Source organism: Oncorhynchus mykiss, chromosome 6 (assembly GCF_057628025.1).
Source record: "Oncorhynchus mykiss isolate SJ-2025 chromosome 6, ASM5762802v1, whole genome shotgun sequence".
In the NCBI taxonomy this organism is placed as follows: domain Eukaryota; kingdom Metazoa; phylum Chordata; class Actinopteri; order Salmoniformes; family Salmonidae; genus Oncorhynchus; species Oncorhynchus mykiss.
In genome coordinates this window covers 44,278,429-44,299,060 of record NC_143027.1, presented here as the reverse complement: position 1 = coordinate 44,299,060, position 20,632 = coordinate 44,278,429, and the positions used below count along the sequence as shown (strand labels likewise).

At 40.6% G+C, this 20,632-nt stretch overlaps 1 protein-coding gene across 1 annotated transcript in view; it reads left to right on the top strand.

The window, feature by feature from the left end:
* Positions 1–20,632, top strand: part of LOC110526006 (calcium-binding protein 7-like) — a 48,297-nt gene that overhangs the window by 23,758 nt on the left and 3,907 nt on the right. The window contains exon 2 of the mRNA XM_036980163.2: positions 20,339–20,482. Within this exon, the coding sequence (XP_036836058.1) occupies positions 20,339–20,482 (144 nt within the window). The remainder of the gene's footprint in view (positions 1–20,338; positions 20,483–20,632) is intronic.

Below are 20,632 nucleotides of genomic sequence, written 5' to 3'. Positions count from 1 at the left end.
TTTGCTGAGTTTAGTATATTTGCTGAGTGTACAAAAAATAGGAACACCTGCTCTTTTCATGACATAGACTGACCAGGTGAATCCAGGTGAAAGCTACCCTTATTGATGTAACTTGTTAAATACACTTAAACCAGTGTAGATGAAGGGGAGTAGACACGTTAAAGAAGGATTTTTAAACCTTGAGAAAATTGAGACATGGATTGTGTGTGTGACATTCAGAGGGTGAATGAGCAAGACAAAATATTTAAATGCCTTTGAACTGGGTATGGTAGTAGCTGCCAGCCATATCGGTTAGAGTATGTCAAGAACTGCAATGCTGCTAGGTTTTTCACGCTCAACAGTTTTCTGTGTGTATCAAGAATGATCCACCACCCAAAGGAAATCCAACCAACTTGACACAACTCTGGGAAGCATTGAAGTCAATATGGCCCACCATCCCTCTGGAATGCTTCCGACACCTTGTACAACCCATGGCCCCGGGAATTTATGCTGTTCTGTAATCATGGCCTATTACTGCCCGGGCACGCAGGGCACATGCCCAGGGGCCCTGACCTCTAGGCCCGCCCCACTGATTTTGTTATTTACTCTCACTCAGATATCATATCATATGGCATAAATAAATAATGGCAAAATGTGTATAATTTCAAGAAAATAGCTGTAAAACGGCAAACAATTTAAAATATATTTAAAGCAAACACCGTTGTTTACCTTTTGTTAACAGGAATTTAAGGTTTCTGCCATTATCAGATATGTCTATCTCCTGGGACATCTTCTTCCTCGTGGACGGGACACCGATCACCGAAGAATTTATCAAAATACTTTTTCTGCTAACAGATCCCTCTGTACGTATTAAATTATTGTTTCTAATCCCGGTGCTGAGTTCAACCTAAACTAACTAGAGCAACAAGAGTATGGACAAGTAAGAGATGGATTTCATGCATTCTTTATTGTGAAAAAGAGAGAATGGAAAGAAAGGAGACACTGGAGGACGTGCACGCCATCATAAATCTACTGTACACATAGCTTTACTAGGCAGACCAGCCATCACAAAGCTTTAGCTAGTTGTTAGACCTGACAGCATTGATCATTCTACAGACACTGAAAGAAAGCTATCCAAAGCTGTACAGCGGCCTTGACATATAACATCAAGCTAAAACCCAGTGCAGAACCCTACTCACTCCACACTCCACAACTGATTGCTCTGACATTGCTGCCAAGAGTGAAGAAAGCGCTAGAGGTCATACAAGAGTTCAAGGTTGTCGTCATAGTGGAGGAGCACAAGGACTGGAGTGTCAGGATGGTGGTTGTTCCAAAGAAGAATGAGGACGTGCGGATATATGTCGATTTCACTCGTCTCAACGAGTCAGTATGTAGAGAAAAATACAAACTTTCCACTGTTAAACAGACCCATGGCTCACTTGCCGGGCAAAGATCTTCAGCAAGCTTGACGCAAACATGGGTTTCTGGCATATCCCGCAAGCTGAGGAGTCAGTTAAGCTAACAACCATCATTACATCTTTCGGACGTTACTACTTTAACAGCCTGCCTTTCGGTGTCTCCTCTGCACCTGAACACTTAAAGAACAGAATGGTGACAGAGGTCACCGAAGGCCAGAAACCAGATCCGAGTCCAAAAACAGTGCAAGGGGATAAGCAGGCGGGTAGTCAGAACAGGCAGAGTGGTCAGGCAGGTGGCCTCGGAGTCAGGACAGGCAAGGGTTGAAACCAGGAGGACTAGAAACAAACAGAGACTGGGAAAAATAGAAGCAAGGAAAAACGTTGGTTGACTTGGCAAACAAGACGAACTGGCACAGAGAGACAGGAAACACAGGGATATATACACCGGGGATAATAAGCGACACCTGGAGGGGTTGGAGACAATCACAGGTGAACCAGATCAGGGTGTGACACATTGTCGTTTTCCAAATTAATCGGATGGATTACAGTGTGGGCCAGATAACATCTGTGAATTTATTGGAGCTAGGGTAGGGTAAAATCATTTACTTTCCTTTTGATTGATTGCAGAGAATCACTGGCTATAGCAATACTTTATTACCTGTGAAATTAACTGTGATTAGTTTGTGGGTGAATCGCTTATTTGTTTTTCAATCAAAGAAACCACCGTGACGGTATTCCAGGATGATATTGTGTCTTCGTTTAATGAAAAGTAATTAATTGGATATAGAATAAGATACTGTACACATATTTTATGTTATCAAAATATAATTGTGCAGTTACCAATATTCCAACTTTGTTGATATGCAAGATCAGTTGGATACACACTTAGAAAACAGGGTTCCAAAAGGGTTCTTTGACTATCCCAATAAGATAACCCTTTTTGATTCTATGGAAAGGGTTCAACATGGAACCCAAAATAGTTATACCTGGAAGAAAAATCTTTGTACCTTGAACCAAAAAGGGTTCTTCAAAGGGGACAGCCAAATAACCCTATTAGCTTTTAGAAAGCAAATGTTTTTCTATCGAGTGCATTGATTGTGGACATTTTCTGTAAATAGCTTGGATACATTTAGGATAAATTTTGTACAGATTTGTTTCTATGTGTAGTATTTATTATTTGCATTTGACCTTTTTGGGTGTTCTCATGGTTCTAGCGTGAAGGCTCAGGTTTATCCCACAGAAACAGAATGAACACCAACTTAGAGATCCATCGCAGCTCTATGTAACATCCTATATCCATGGGTCAAATTGGAATTTGTAAAGTGGCAGAGCTGCCCATTTTACCCCTATATTTAACACATTGGGTGAGTAATATAATCAGGTCAGAACTTACTGGCACCCTTAATAAAGATGAGCAAAAAAATACTGTATAAAATAAATAATTCAAATATTGAGCTTTGTTGTATGCAAAAAAAAGGAGAAAATATACTAATACAATTGCTCAGAGAAAGGGGTTTTGTTTAACAAGTAATATATTGTCTCTGGAAAAAGATAAGGGTCAAAGTTTTTGGCACCCATGTCTTCAATATCTTTCAATACCTCACCCTGCAAGGATAACTACAATGAACCTTTAACAAATATATATATGAGATTGGAGAACACATTGGGAGAATTTTTAGACCATTCCTCCATATATAATATTTAAAAGGTATTGAAAAGAGGGGTGCCAATTATTAGGACCCTATCTTTTTGAGAAAAAAATATTTTTTGTTAAACAAAATCTCTACCATTTTTTTAAAATCTATTTTTGTTAGCTCAGAATTTGTATTGTTTATTTTATACAATCTTTTTGTACGATAACCTCAGGGACTATGTGGGCCAGATGTTTGACAAGTTTGGCATTGGAAGTCATGGAACGTTCGGCACACTTCGACAAAGCATTGGGACAATTAGCTTTACTCAAGATTCTGTTAAATACCGCAGAACTTTTGCGGATCACATGAATCACTCCCTTACCAAACAATCTCATTACTATCGTTCCCATCGTCCGCCTCATAACGCCAGCCAGGCCCGATCTATGAGGCACAAATAAATCCATTATCCACTGTTTACTAAAAAAGTATATTACTTTGAAATGCACCTTTGTGTGTGTGTGGGTGTGTGTGTTCGATCATGGTTGATCTCCAGAGAGTGTTGGACTGGGAAGAAAGAGTAGGTGTGGAGGCCTGGGGGCCTGAAAAGTGTTATAGGTTACCAGGTGCACAGAGCTGAAGTGGTAGGCCCAGGGAGGGACAGGCAGGCGGGCAAGCTGGGCAGAGAGAGTAGGCCTAGAGGCCTGGAGGTATGGACTTAGGCTGTGGAGAGGAAAAAAGATCCATGGCTGGGGAGTGATCTGAAGTGATAGGCCCAGAGAGAGTAGGCCTAGAGGCCCCATCACCCCCTGGTAATCTGTTTGGAGAGCGAGAAGTGCAATGAGCGAGAAGTGGGACCCAGCAGAGCTCCTTCATTGATTATTATTGGGTAAATAATTGCCTAAAACGACCAGTGGAGCACCCCTGTGGCCGATCCCAGGTGGGGGGGTGTTGGCCCCCCCTAGAGGGTCTCACCTAACCCAGCCATGGACCCCCTGCCCACCCCCGAGGGCCCCTGGAGCCCCCCCTTCCCGCACCCCATGACAAGGTGCACGGCTGGACTTGTTGTCCATTTGGGACCTGGGATTCTTGGTTTGCAGGTCCTGGATAAAAAAAAATTGGCCTTCGTGGACAATTAGGCTAATGCTCTACATGTTGACCCAGTGAGCCATTTTGAAAGTGGAGGGCACCGAGGTCCGCTACAATTCCAGATTTAGTTTAAATGTTACTGATAATAAATTATCTTTTTTTTTTTTCTGACTGTAATATATGCCACTTAGCAGATGCCTTTATCCACATTGACTTACTGTACAGTGAGCGCATACATATTTAGCAGGTTTGAGATCCCTGCAGGAATTTAACCCACAACAGAGTAGCTAGTGCCATGCTCTGAGCAACAGAGAACCACAATCCTGTGAGTATGTTGCACATTAAGCAGGGTAATGTACTACTTCAAACCTCATAACATATCTGCTACCACTAGAGAGGGTTTTCATTCAAAGCTGGGAGTTTACCAAAAACACAGACAGCATCCCCTTTAGAATACTCCAGAGCCGTGTTAGGACCCTGTTACAGCAATATTGAAAAAATGTTAGATGTGCAAGTAGGCCCCTTTCCAGCAGAAGATGGGTTAGCGGTTTAAAAAGAGCCTGCAGAGCCACACATCACACACACACACAGTTAAAAGATCGTAAGCATATATTTTTAAGGGCCTTACATGAAGAGCTGCTGCAATTACTGATGTGAGGGAGTCGTCCTGGCAGATGGGAGCTTGACTGGAGGAGTACAACACACACACACACAGGGTCTGACTGGAGGAGGGAGTACTTCTCTGGATCTGAAGCATGGAGAGAAACCCAGGATTATAGGAGTGTGTGTTCATGCGTTTGTTTGTTTGTTTGTGTGTGTGTGTGTGTGTGTGTGTGTGTTTGTTTGTTTGTTTGGTTGATTGGATCCCAGGATGGTAGGAGTGGGTATTTCCTCTCCTCATGCCACTTCACAGCTCTCAAAGCCATCACTGCAGCTAGTAATTAGGAAATTCTAACAGCAGATAAAAACTAAACTCAAGGCAATAATTTTACTGGTGGCAATGGATGCCTCAAAATCCTCAATAGATACAGTGGGGCAAAAAAGTATTTAGTCTGCCACCAATTGTGCAAGTTCTCCCACTTAAAAAGATAGGTACACTTCAACTATGAAAGACAAAATGAGAAAAAAAATCCAGAAAATCACATTGTAGGAGTTTTAATGAATTATGGTGGAAAATAAGTATTTGGTCACCTACAAAAAAGCAAGATTTCTGGCTCTCACAGACCTGTAACTTCTTCTTTAAGAGGCTCCTCTGTCCTCCACTCATTACCTGTATTAATGGCACCTGTTTGAACTTGTTATCAGTATAAAAGACACCTGTCCACAACTTCAAACAGTCACACTCCAAACTCCACTATGGCCAAGACCAAAGAGCTGTCAAAGGACACCAGAAACAAAATTGTAGACCTGCACCAGGCTGGGAAGACTGAATCTGCAATAGGTAAGCAGCTTGGTTTGAAGAAATCAACTGTGGGAGCAATTATTAGGAAATGGAAGACATACAAGACCACTGATAATCTCCCTCAATCTGGGGCTCCATGCAAGATCTCACCCCGTGGGGTCAAAATGATCACAAGAACGGTGAGCAAAAATCCCAGAACCACACGGGGGGACCTAGTGAATGACCTGCAGAGAGCTGGGACCAAAGTAACAAAGCCTACCATCAGTAACACTTTCTTTTTTAGTCCAATCCTGCTGATTGTTTTGTACAACTCTGTTACATGTTTTGTTGACTGTGCCCACATGTTCTCTCAGCCTATGTTGCTCAATCAACAAAACTCCTCCATAATTCTACTCCCACTTTAGCATTGTCTGAATTCTGAGCCAAAATCACCTCAAAGTAAGATCAACCCAAGTCCTTCAGACAAGTTTCAGATAGGAAGTCTCCTTTGAGTTTCCTGTGAATATTGCTGCTATCCCAACATAACTTACATGTTGAACTGATATCTGTCTGGCTCCCAAGTAGTTTCTGTCTGATCAGATACTAACTTAGTTGTGAGCTTCAGCGAGATACTGTTAGTGGCTTTGTGCTTTATTGATTTACAGTACTCTGTGGGGAAAAAGACTAGGACACCTTTCTCTTGTGGGGTTAAACTTTAAATGGTTTTGTAAAACTCAGTGATCTCCAGATCTTCCCTAGTGTGTTTTATCCTCCATCAAGCCCCTAGGGGAGTGAACGTAATGGCGTTCTATCTTTGAAGTCCAACAAGCACCTTTTTACATCAAAGCAAATGCCACTCAGTACAAATAAAATAGTGGCAAACACTCCCAGAGAGAGGAGGATGCGGCTCTGAAGCTCACCGAAGCAAACAGGAACAAAGAAAAAGAAAGGGAACAAACACAGATCTGTTTAAAGAAGGTCAAAATCAGTTACAGGAAATCTGCGGCAGCAAGGAAACATTATCTGAGATAGGGCCAGGGTCAGGAAGTAATGCTTGCTTACTTGATCTGTTTTTAGGTGAATATTTTCTACAGCATGTCAATCTTTTCCATCCCCTATGGGCTATACTATACCTTACGTTTTGTCCATGACCATATACTGTCCATCGCCCTAGGTTGTATCTTGTAGAGATAGACAACTTTAGTACATGGTGAACTGATATTTGAACAGGTAATGTTTGAAACAGTCACATTTACATTCAGGGCTATAGTTTAAGTTGAGGATTCAGAAAGTGGTGGAAACGTCCCCATAATTGGTATGATTCCCCGTTATAATTTTGAATACAAATCTTTCAAATAATTTTTTTCTGATGTTCCCCTCCTCATTTAATTGTTGATCATATTCATAGGAGATTCATAAGAGATTGACAGTCTTTAATATGACTAATAAATTGTGAATATTACTGTTACAATTCTCTGCCCATATGTCTGAAAATGTGATTGCATCTCACTAGTAGAAAAAATGGATAAAAAGCAGAGCATTTTATGTCTCTTGGGGACAATTAAGACATGACATTATCTCTTTGTGGATTTAGCTGTGTGTCATGTGGCCCCAAAGAGAAACAGAATCTGCAGTATTATGCTGAATCAAGCTCCATTTGAAGAATAATTGGAGTGCACGCTATACAATTTTTTTTACATCTTTGGGCTTTGTGATTCTTTTCAGATAAATATAGTTAGGGGTCTGTCTTCATTGCAAAAACAGTAGTTTGAGGTATTTTGATTCATGCACTGTAAAACTGGATAAGTTAGCAGAAGTCAATACATTTGTGGCAACTGATTGCTTCAGTTTTTTGTAGTTATGAAACTTAAAAGTATTGATGTATACAATACTTTATAATTTCTGTTAATTAATATACACATTTGATTACATGTAACTTAAAGTAATTACAATTACTAACTTTATTACACTGATCTATAGTGACTTAAAATATATATCGATTTAACCAATTTTGTTTATGTAAACATAACACACACCTTTCAGGTAGTTTTACTACAAACTTCATGTTGAATGAACGTAATATTTTTTGTTATGCTTACTTCCTAGCCATTAGCCTGTACTCAATTACAATTAAAGTTGCGACAACTAATACGCAAATTAAAAACTATAACTTACTTAAATCAAAAGGTAGTTGTACATCTAATCAAAACCTTTGTGGCAATAGCAACATGCTTAAAAATAGTAATCTCAATGCATTTGAGCAAGGAAATAATAAGTTAAGGAAAATGGTAGATCTAAGAAACACCATGACCTACAATTATTAGCCTACACACTGCAAAGGTTCACTTTTAAAGAGAACACTTTACAGTAGCACTTCCACCATGGTCGGTGTCATCTGCATCTGCATTTGGAATAGACAGACAACAAAGGACAGTGTTTAGAAGTTATCACAAGTTTGGAACACAGAATCATAATTTTACTTAGTATAACTAATATATTAAAGCAGGTCAAATTAGTGTAAAAACAGTATTGCAATTTTACCTGCGACTCCATGCCCAGAGCACGCCAGAGATCATGGATCTCCTTTACAGGTAGAGTGTCGGTGACTATAACCTGGCGCAGCAGGGCGAATGTGGTCTCCATCTTCCTATTCATCAGGGGTAAGTTCCTTTCCATCTTCTGAACTTCTTAGACCATTTCCTGCCTCAGCGTTTCAAGACTCCACGAGTCCTCTCCAAGGGGGAAGTTTGGCAGAAAGTTATCTTCAGCCCACTTAGTGCAGTGGTTCATTCTCTGGATTGTTCTGCTTATTTTTCCTGCATTTACAGACCTCCTGACATCCTGCTCTCCTCAACTTGGTTCTGTAGTTACCCATCTTGAATTTGATGCTGTTCTTCCACCCATTCCACCCAGTGTCAGATCCTGCCTCTTTCAGAGAGGTGTTTCGTAACAAGAGCTGCCTTTCCTATCTCTCAATCATTTGGGTAAGCCTTGAAACTGTACACAGTAGTAGAAATGTCATATGTTTGGTCTCTAGACAACTGAAGATATATTTCATTCCTTTCAAAGGCAGAATTTTCTTCTCTAAGATTCAACTCTACCTCCAATGCAAAAGTAGGCATGTGAAAAACGTCTGGTGGCCACCTACTGAGGCGCTCTGGGGAAGACACATCTGAAAGTATTTCTGTCAGCTGTAGAACTTGTATCTCAATTGGATAGACAGGTTAACTTGTGTAGATGATAGTTCATAGGAACAAAGATGTTCTACATACCATGACTCAAAGTGACTGCAGAGAAGATAAAATGGTTATTCACAAGATATATCTGAGCAATTTTGCAGAGCTGAGGAAGCCCCCCATTGACTAGAACTGACACAAACATGCCAGGGGCATAGTCTGTGCCATCAACGGTGACCTTCGATGTAGTGTAGATTGTGCTGCTAGTTGTCTGTCCCCAAATGTATACTTCAGCTAATTCTGGTAGTGTTAAAACTAGGAGATAGTTAACATTAGATGTTTGGGTCTGTGGTGTGACAAATGATGGAGCACTGAGATGATACGCCATCATGTACTGGTGTCTGGTTGCCAATGTCTTAAAGTTCTGTGTGTCTTGTACAACCCTTTCGAAGAAACAATGTTTGCCCTCAAACCGCATAGTCATAGTCTAAATGTGCACCAAGGGCCCAAAACACTTAATAAGGTTGGGATAGTGCTCGACATAGTGATGTTTAGGGCAAAGTCTATACTCAGGGAAGATCTCTAAGAATCGGTCTGTGATCACTAATTTGACACTGCAAATACTTAATGGTCTCATCTGTAAACGCTGGACACAATGCCAATTCTATAATTTATTTCAAGTCCATCAAAACTAGCCATGAACCATCACCCTCTGGGACTTCACGGCCCACCAACAATGGAAGTAATCTGCAGAGAGTGGCATTCTCATGTCCATTCCCCCCTGTTGTCCTTTTAGAAGTGAATGTCTTGGGAATGGGCTGTGGTCTATCAACTTTGTCTGTGTGCTGATATGGAAACAGTGCTATCTTCCTGTTTAAGTAATTGAATGTGACGTACTTAAGGCGAATCATATATTTTAAGGCAAAGAGAGTTTAACAGGCAAAATACCTTCCAAAAGAACTTGAAGTGTATCTGGTGGAAAACCTGTGATGGGGTGGAAATACCGCAGGGACTCACACAGGACACAATCCACTTTCACACCAAACTGACTGCTCAGAGTATCACTTTGCACAACATTTTGTACATGAATGTCATGGTTGGCTTTAGATCTCAGGCTAAACTCTCCTTCATTGGACTGAAACTGTTTGTTGGTGGCCATACAGAATCTACAAACCTACTCTGCTCTGAAAGACTAGAAACTCCCCCCAATCCATGGGCAGCAAGATTGTGAGCCAAAACACAAAAGATGGTTCCCTTGACATTCTGACCAATGGATTCAATGAAAACGGCATCCTGATCAAGAGAACGAATGTCATGTAATAATGGTACAAGTACAGCCACAAAACCATACTTTTGGAGGTCTGTCACTTTACACAGTACGACAAGCTGTACAGTGTGTAAGGCTGATCAATATTTATTGGGTAGATTGGCAAGGACCCAGTATACTGCTGATCGTTTGTGATTTTTTTGGGATGTGCCAAGTGGGTTAGCAATTTCGAAATCATCAATATGCAGTTGGAGTGACAGTTTAAGTTCTCCTGTTGAGAATAAGTAATTTTCTTGAAAATTTGAACCATCTTTGTGGGACATGTAGTGACTTGGCTCAATATTTGGTTCTGAGATCTTGTTTATAATATCAGTGTTTTTAAACAGTTCTTGAATCATCTGAAGTATTGGAACATAGACCAATGTGTGTCCAGGCTGCTCGAAGTCTAAAACATAATGTACCGGATGGCGTTTTCTCCTCTCGGAAGATGACATCTGCGCACCTTCAGAAGCAGCACTTGCAAGAATATTACTGTCCATGACCGCATCGACAACTTCTTTAAGCATAGTATCACTAATAGTGTGGTCATGCTTCTGCAATACCTCGGTAAAGGAGAATATCTACTTTAATATGTGGTCAACTATTTATTGTGTAGCTGTGTCTGACACGATATACAGCACTTTTTAAATAAAGAAGCTACATTTTGTTTCAGCTGATTCCTCAATTCACCAGTGGCATCATCTGTTTCTGTGCTCTGGCTGGGACATTCTTCACATAAGTCATCTGATCTAGTGGCAGGGGGGTTATGAGTTTGCTGACAGACAATGTCATGACAAAAATGTGACCTAACACTCACTTCGTGTGTCCTACTCTTGTGTGAATTAAATGACAGGTACACATTTAACTACTAGCCTTCTGTCTAGAGCACCAACATCCTTCAGTCAGGCCTGTAGAGAGAAAGTATCAATAAAGAATTAGTATTACATTTTGTAGTGGTAACAGTCTTAGGGTTGGAAACTAGTATGTAGGCCTACTACTGTTCATTCAGAGAATTACAGAAAATGATATTCATAACTTTAGATATGTGTTTCACACTCAAGCCAAATATCAACGTCAGAAAATAAGCATATGTTATTTGAATAGTACATCACTAATTCAGAATTCATGTTAACTTTCAAAACTCTGAGTACTGCATTGTAATTAGGAAGCATGCCATTGAATCAAGCTTAGGCTGCACCATTTTTTAGCACCTGTCACATTATACTCAGCAATTACAGACTTCCTATCAGATATCAAGGTAAGACCAAGATGCAGACCGTGTCGAGGTAACAATGTTTATTATAGCAACAGGGGAAAAGCTACAGGATGGCAGGCAGGCTTAGGGTCAGGTCAGGCAGAGGTCGGTAATCCAGAGGTGGGGCAAAGGTACAGGATGGCAGGCAGGCAGGGTCAGGGGCAGGTAGAGTGGACAGGCACATGGGTACAGGATCAGGACAGGCAAGGGTCAAAAACCAGGAGGACGAGAAAGGAGAGACTGGGGGAAAGTTATGGAAACCTATTGCATGAATGTTGAGCGTATAAGTGATGAATGTTAGCTCTGTATGTATGTTGTCATGACATCAGATTAATCCACCACACTGGTAAGTATTGAAGACATATCTTAATTAGCCCTATCAGATTACAGTAAAGCATATTATAGATTTTTAGTAAATATCGTAGTAAAAGGTTATAGTAAAAAGTCCACTCACAACTCTTGAGAATTCTCTTCTGCATAACACATGTAACACTGTTATAACACTGTAATACTTCATGGTCTCATTAGAATGTCAAAATAGTGGCATTTAGCCATTGTAACGAGAGCTGTCACAGAAGTCCCTGACACCAATCTCGGTGCCCATGTACCAGCCACCGAAGGGGTGGTTCTAAATGTTTAGAAATGCTTACAAATACTTTATAAAATGATCATAATACCTCCGAGATGTTGTAGCGAGAGCTGTCACAGAAGTCCCTGACTACCAGCTCTGTGCCCATGTACCAGCCACTGAAGAGACAGGTGGTAAATTCCAGCCCCCACACCTCTAGCAGCATGCTAGATACAGCAGGCAGGCTGTCCCACTTCAGATTCAAGTCCATGAACCAATCATACTTGTGTGCCGAAGCATAGAAGGACAAAGAGATGCACTCTAATGAATAACAGTCAAGGTTTGGAGGAGAGATGGTGAATGTGACATAACTTGACTAATTAATTCAAATAAATCGGCTAGCACCTGGTCAGTCTGTCATGGAAAGAGTTCCTAATATGTTGTACACTCAGTGTATAGACTGTATATATACTGAACAGAATAAAAATGTAAAGTGTTGGTCCCATTTTCTTGACCTGAAATAAAATATCCCAGAAATGTTCCGTACTCACAAAAAGCTTATTTCTCGCAAATTCTGTTCACAAATTTGTTTACATCCCTGTTAGTGAGCATTTTTCCACTCAGTGTATATCGTCTTAAGTTGTATGTAACCAGGACAAAGAGCATATTTCTCTACGCAAGCCTGGGCAAACACTGGATCATATATTTATTTTGATACAGGTTAAAAACAATGGCACATTTAATCTACGGCAAAGTTTATTTGTAACGTGGTATTCAACCTTTTTAGATGTTTTATTCATCTCTGTCTTTAATCAATCAGTAAGTTAAGCCAATTAAGAGATATAGCACCTTCTAAATGGTTTTGCCACCTTCTCTAAAGGTCTTGCCCCTCCTGAGAGGCAGCATCTGAACTTTTCAATAGAATAGATGTCTGCTCTGCTGCAGAGCTAACTGTTTAAACAGCTAACACCAGCAAACAGATGGAGCCAGGGACCTCAGGTGGATGTATAAGCAATGGGATCGGGAGCAGCCGGGCTAGCCATGAGGTGAAAAATGTATCTGGAGGCTTTCAATAACTCAACCCCATACTTGCAATAATACATTGGATAGACGTGAATATACTCCACCTTATAAATTGTTTGTCACATTGTAATCTGTTGTAATCCATGATAGCCAAGTACCCCTGTCCCAGTAGCGGATGGGTTTCCATTTTGTTTGCGCCATAATTTAAAAAAAAAAATATTCCCAAAGCCTTGGCAACATCTTATGTACACAATACCAACACATTATGTCATCATTCATCCTCACATTTTGTTTTTGTTTTCCTCATACAAAATATTTTTCAAAAGGAGTCAGGGGTTTATTTTGTCCAGACTTGCCTATACATCCCTATTCTGAAACCCCACTACATCAATGCAACAGCAAATCACATTCACTACACTGCATATCATTAACAATGAGTTTTAAGAGTGAACACAGAATTACAAAAGCTTGAGCATTTGTAATAGATTAGAAAAAAGTTGCAACTAACATTTCCCTTGTGCATTCAATTCTAGATTTATTCATAGTCAAATCGGGTTTTGTATCTTTTCAATTCCCACTTGCAAATGTTATCTATGATGTAATCACACAGAGCTATATTTCATTTACCAGCTTACACTGACTTAACACAAATATAATATTATACATGATTATTTTAAATATGTGCTGTTGAATCTTGGCTCCTGTGAAAGAAAGAGTAGCAACCAGAGAAGATTTATCCTACAGTAGATCTAGCTATCATCTACTGTATCTACAGAGATATATTCCCTAAACTACATATTTTATGATCAGTCATTTCACATTATCACTTGACAAGTGTCATTCTTTATGTGACTGGACGATGATCTACAACACATATGAATGATGGGATTCAGTCACTAATAAGGAAATGGGCTTTGAAGCTTGTTCCAGATGTGGGGGAAGTATTTTAAAGCTGGACCTGCTCAGTATGCTTTAGATTTGTTTAAAGTAGAATGGAAAAGCAAACATTTCCTCTCAAGTGGGCTCCCAAGTGGCACAGCGGTCTAGGGCACTGCATCTCAGTGCTAGAGGCATCATTACAGACCCTGGTTCAATTCCAGGCTGTAGCACAACCGGCTGTGACTGGGAGTCCCATAGGGTGGCACACAATGGCCCAGCATCGTCCGGGTTAGAGTTTGGCCGAGGTAGGCCGTCATTGTAAATAAGAATTTGTTCTTAACTGACTTGCCTAGTTAAATAAATTAAATAATGTGTCTGTCAGATATTTTTGTCCCGAAGCAACCTCTTATATACGGCCTAACTAAAGCCATGCTTTTTGGACTTATTTGAGGCACTTACCGGTATTTCCAGCATTCCAGCATTATGCACAAGGTTTACTGCATGTAGAGAATCCTAAGATCTAAAGGTTTTTCAGTATCAGGGACTGGGAGACTAGTCCGAATCGAGGGAACGATGAACAGAGCAAAGTACAGAGAGATCCTTGATGAAAACCTGCTCTAGAGCGCTCAGGACCTCAGACTGAGACGAAGGTTCACATTCCAACAGGACAACGACATTAAGCACACAGCCAAAACAACACAGGAGTGGCTTCTGGGCAAGTCTCTGAATGTCCTTGAGATGCCCAGCCAGAGCCCGGACTTGAACCCGATCTAACATCTCTGGAAATAAGTTAAAATAGTTGTGCAGCAACGCTCCCCATCCAACCTGACGGAGCTTGAGAGGATCTGCAGAGAAGAATGGGAGAACCTCCCCAAATACAGGTGTGCCAAGCTTGTGGTGTCATACCCAAGAAGACTCTGTAATCACTGCCAAAGGTGCTTCAACAAAGTACTGAGTCTGAATACCTATGTAAATGTTTTTGCTTTGTCATTTTGGGGTATTGCGTGTAGACTGATGAGAAAAAAAAGTTTTAATCCATTTTAGAATAAGGCTATAGTGTCACAAAATGTGGAAGTGGGTCTGAATACTTTCCGAATGCACTGTACTTCCATGGTTTCATTGACTCTCCCCTTCAAAGAGCCGTTGAACTCACCAATTCTGCTGATCAAAATGAGATTTGAGTCTTGGGGTTGTGGGTTGATGTGGGTGTGATTTGTTTGCTTTATCATACCCTGGCAATTACTGTTGTTTGTCCCTCTTGAGTCACAGTAGAAACAACTTAGCCACTACCACTTTCTCAAAATAGTCAGAGTTAATAAAAAAAGAAATAAAGAAATCTGTAACTACTTTTGATGTTTTTGAAAAAGAGGTTAATGTCTCAATTAATAAAATTTGCATAAGAAAGTCAGTGCATTGCAGACAGTATTGAGTCAGCTGCTGCTGGCTGTGCTCAGGACTGATTTCTAAGAATGTCTACAACTTCATCAGGAAGCTGTCAAACTATCCTAAATAAAGCACAAGCTGCTACACGCTGTTTATCAGTGCCTAAGATCACTAGCTAGCTAGCTGTTCCAGCTCAGAGTTTGTCAATCAGTTATGGAAAAAATACCCAATTGTCATCCTTGAGAAAAAGTAAAGCTACCAAAATAGAAAAGGACTCAAGTAAAAGTGAAAGTCACCTAGTAATTTTTTTAAAGTGTACTTGGTTTTAAATATACTAAATGTATAAAGTAAATGTAATTGCTAAAATATACAGTATCATAAGTATAATTCCTTATATTAATTTTAAGCAAACCAGACGGCACATTATATATACAGTGGGGAGAACAAGTATTTGATACTCTGCCGATTTTTCAGGTTTTCCTACTTACAAAGCATGTAGAGGTCTGTAATTTTCGTTATAGGTACACTTCAACTGTGAAAGACGGAATCTAAAACAAAAATCCAGAAAATCACATTGTATGATTTTAAGTAATTAATTAGCATTTTATTGCATGACATAAGTATTTGATACATCAGAAAAGCAGGACTTAATATTTGGTACAGAAACCTTTGTTTGCAATTACAGAGATCATACGTTTCCTGTAGTTCTTGACCAGGTTTGCACACACTGCAGCAGGGATTTGGGCCCACTCCTCCATACAGACCTTCTCCAGATCCTTCAGGTTTCGGCGCTGTCGCTGGGCAATACGGACTTTCAGCTCCCTCCAAATATTTTCTATTGGGTTCAGGTCTGGAGACTGACTAGGCCACTCCAAGACCTTGAGATGCTTCTTACGGAGACACTCCTTAGTTGCCCTGGCTGTGTGTTTCGGGTCGTTGTCATGCTGGAAGACCCAGCCACGACCCATCTTCAATGCTCTTACTGAGGGAAGGAGGTTGTTGGCCAAGATCTCGCGATACATGGCCTCATCCATCCTCCCCTTAATACGGTGCAGTCGTCCTGTCCCCTTTGCAGAAAAGCATCCCCAAAGAATGATGTTTCCACCTCCATGCTTCACGGTTGGGATGGTGTTCTTGGGGTTGTACTCATCCTTCTTCCTCCAAACACGGCGAGTGGAGTTTAGACCAAAAAAGCTCTATTTTTGTCCCATCAGACCACATGACCTTCTCCCATTCCTCCTCTGGATCATCCAGATGGTCATTGGCAAACTTCAGACGGGCCTGGACATGCCCTGGCTTGAGCAGTGGGACCTTGCGTGCGCTGCAGGATTTTAATCCATGACGGCATAGAGTGTTACTAATGGTTTTCTTTGAGACTGTGGTCCCGGCTCTCTTCAGGTCATTGACCAGGTCCTGCCGTGTAGTTCTGGGCTGATCCCTCACCTTCCTCATGATCATTGATGCCCCAGGAGGTGAGATCTTGCATGGAGCCCCAGATTGAGAGTGATTGACCATCAGCTTGAACTTCTTCCATTTTCTAATAATTGCACCAACAGTTGTTGCCTTCTCACCAAGCTGCTTGCCTATTATCCTGTAGCCCATCCCAGCCTTATGCAGGTCTACAATTGTATCCCTGATGTCTTTACACTGCTCTCTGGTCTTGGCCATTGTGAAGAGGTTGGCGTCTGTTTGATTGAGTGTGTGGACAGCTGTCTTTTATACAGGTAACGAGTTCAAACAGGTGCAGTTAATACAATAAATTAGTGGAGAACAGGAGGGCTTCTTAAAGAAAAACGAACAGGTCTGTGAGAGACGGAATTCTTACTGGTTGGTAGGTGTTCAAATACTTATGTCATGCAATAAAATGCTAATGAATTACTTTAAAATCATACAATGTGATTTTCTGGATTTTTGTTTTAGATTCCGTCTCTCACAGTTGAAGTGTACCTATGATAAAAATGACAGACCTCTACATGCTTTGTAAGTAGGAAAACCTGCAAAATCAGCAGTGTATCAAATACTTGTTCTCCCCACTGTATATATCAGTATTTATTTTACTGATAACCAAGGGCACACTACAACACAGCATTTACAAATTATTTAATGTTTAATGTGTGTTTAATGAATCCACTAGATTAGAGGCAGTACGGATGACCAGAGATGCTCTCTTGATAAGTGTGTGAATTGGACAATTTTCCTGTCCTGTTAATAAGCATTCAAAATGTAACGAGTACTTTTGGGTGTCAGGGAAAATGTGTGGAATAAAAATACTGTTAAGTTCCAAGAAATGTTCCATACCAACAAAAAGCTGATATCTCAATAGTGTGCACAAATTTGTGTACATCCCTGTTAGTGAGCATTTCTTATCCACCTGACAGGTGTGGCTCATCAAAAAGCTAAACAGCATGATCATTACACAGGTGCACTGTGTGCTGGGGACAGTAAAAGGCCACTGTGCAGTTTTGTCACACAACAAAATGCTACAGATGTCTGCAGTTTTGAGAAAGTTTGCAATTGGCAGGCTGACTGCAGCAATATCCACAATATCCTCTGTTGCCAGAAAATTTAATGTCCATTTCTCTACCATAAGCTGCCTCCATTGTCGTTTTAGAGAATTTGGCAGTACGTCCAGCCTCACAACCGCAGACCATGTGTAACCACGTCAGCCTATGAAGCAGCTGAATAATCTCTGTACAAACTTCCAGAAACTGTATCAGGGAAGCTCATCTGCATGCTTGTCGTCCTCACCGGGGTCTTGACCTGACTGCAGTTTAGCGTCATAACTGACTTCAGTGGACAAATGCTCACCTTCGATGGCCACTGGCATGCTGGAGAAGTGTACTCTTCAGGAATGAATGCTGGTTTCAACTGTACAAGGCAGATGGCAGATAGTGTGTATGGTGTCGTATGGGCAGGAATAAGCTACGGACAATGAACACAATTTTATCAATGTAGGGATACCGTGTCGAGATCCTGTGGCCCATTGTCGTGCCATGCAGCCACCGGCATCCCATCATGTTTCAGCATGATAATGCACGGCTCAATGTCGCAAGGATCTGTACACAACTGCAGAGGCTAAAAATGTCCCAGTTCTTCCATTGCCTGCATACTCACCAGACATGTCACACATTGAGCACACATTGGCCACAATCAACAGCCTGGTCAACTCTATGCAAATGAGATGTGTTGCAATACATGAGGCAAATGGTGGTCACACCAGATACTGACTGGTTTTCTGATCCACATCTCAACATTATTTTTAAGGTATCTGAATTTCCAGTCGTGAAATCCATGGATTAGGGCTGTAAACTGTAACTCAGTAAAATCTTTAAAATTGTTTCCTGTTGCGTTTCTATGTTAGTTCCGTGTACATTATTTTCTTTAGGAATGTAGTGAAGTTAAAATTATCAATGAAATATAAATTGTAAAGTACAGATACCCCAAAAAACAACTAAAGTAGTACTTTACAGTATTTATACGTAAGTACTCTCCACCACTGTTGTCAATGAAGCTAGCTGGTAGTAGCTCGCAGGCACAATGAACAGACAGGCCATATTAGCTAAATCAGCTTTCAAGTTACTGGAGAGTGGCGATGTGTGTGTTTTGGTGATGTTTCGCATTTACAGCTTTCTCACTATCTCTTACCAGTGTGCATCTGTTAGGCAGTGTTTTATATGGAATCATATCACAAAACAAGTTGTGGAGGGACACAAAATGCTCTGTGTCGGTTTTGAATTATTTTGGAATATTGACAAGTGGCAGTGTAAATGCAAGCGTGCATCGTCTCAATTGTCAATATGACCAAAACAGTGGCAGACTTGAGTAATCACTGTCAAACACATCAATTGCGTTGTCTTATGTAAACATGTCCGAGGCCCGAGGTGCTGTGTAATGGTTAGGTCTGTCTCACTGTTTGAAGGGTGTTATGATTGGATAGAACTTAATTAGCACAGCTTCATGAAGGGTTTCCCTAGGTGATACAATCCCGTGTTAGTGGGTAAGTGACATGATTGTAATCCAAACCCAACCCTCATGTAAGTCGTGAGTTACACAAATCTCACAAAACTGTTTTGAAATATACTGACTTTGGCTCAATCCCAACAGTTTGCAGTTTGAAATGTAACAGTCAAATTTCCTTCACATGTTTCCTGCAATTTCTATGGGATTAATGATTAACAAGTGGCAGCAATAAAAAAAATGAAAACCCCTATTCTGAACTAATATTTATACCAAATGTTTTAAGGTCTATGCACAGATCAGCTACAAAGCAACCCATCCATAGGAATACGGGTATTTTTTTATCCTCTACGACACAATAAGCAATAAAATAGTTACTTCAGCTGCATTGCAAGACAAATATCTTCAATCTCTAACGTTAACGTTACTTCAATAACGAACTATGACAATTCTGACCTTTTTGAAGGAGCAAGTAAAGTTTACAAAATTGTTCATTCAATTTCCAGTAACATTAAATGCTTTAGCTGAATTCTTTACTTCCACTGGGTTTCACAAGATGATAGCCTTGCTTTCTGGTTTGCGCAGGAGTTCTTAAACATTAAACAAGACAAATTACAATTCGTATAACTGTGAACCGCACACATAGAAAGCTAAATGCATAGCTAGCTGGCCAATGTTAGACAGATTTTTGTCAATTAACTTCATGACAAAAAAAATGGCATTATAATTTGTCTCTACAGCTAACATATTCCTGTTAACTGTAAATGTTTTGCATGATTTGTTATAAAGTTATAATTCCTTACATTTGCTTCAATCCTAGTATTTTTCTCATCCATTACTCTTCAAGCAACTCTCCAGGGTTGGGTTACAGAACATCATTCTCAATTAGCTTTGTTTCGAGGGCCAACTAGACGGCTGTAAAGGCACTACGCCTCACTCAAAGTTGAATTGGATATCATTACGACTTGATGACCAAAATTATCCTACTTAAAAAAATATATACATTTGAGCACTGGAATAAATGTTCCTGACTAATATCGATGCGATATAGGCCGTTTACAACCCCAAAAATTGCTGCAACTTACAATTCCTTTGGATAGAATCAACTTGAGCAAAGTGATGTGTAGAATCAATAAAAGTACTATTCCCGGCCAAATAATAGGCCTTGTGCAATTAAGCTCCACCCACCAAACACACACGCACAACCAGACATTAATTGATTGATTGATTTCTTAGGCGCACAGAACAGGTAGGCTGGTTTCATATACTCCTTCGTATGTGTCTTCTCTGCAGAGATCCGCGAGGCGTTCAAGGTGTTTGACCGTGATGGGAATGGCTTTATTTCCAAGCAGGAGCTAGGCATGGCCATGAGATCCCTGGGATACATGCCCAACGAGGTGGAGCTGGAGGTCATCATACAGAGACTGGACATGGACGGTGAGACACGCACACACACACACCGACGAAAATACTCAGGGCACGCACACAGGCACACACACAAGCACCCACATGGGTATGCATACACACATTCATGTGTGCTCGCAAACCCACTAGCATAACAGATGTCTTCGCCCCACTGTCATCAAC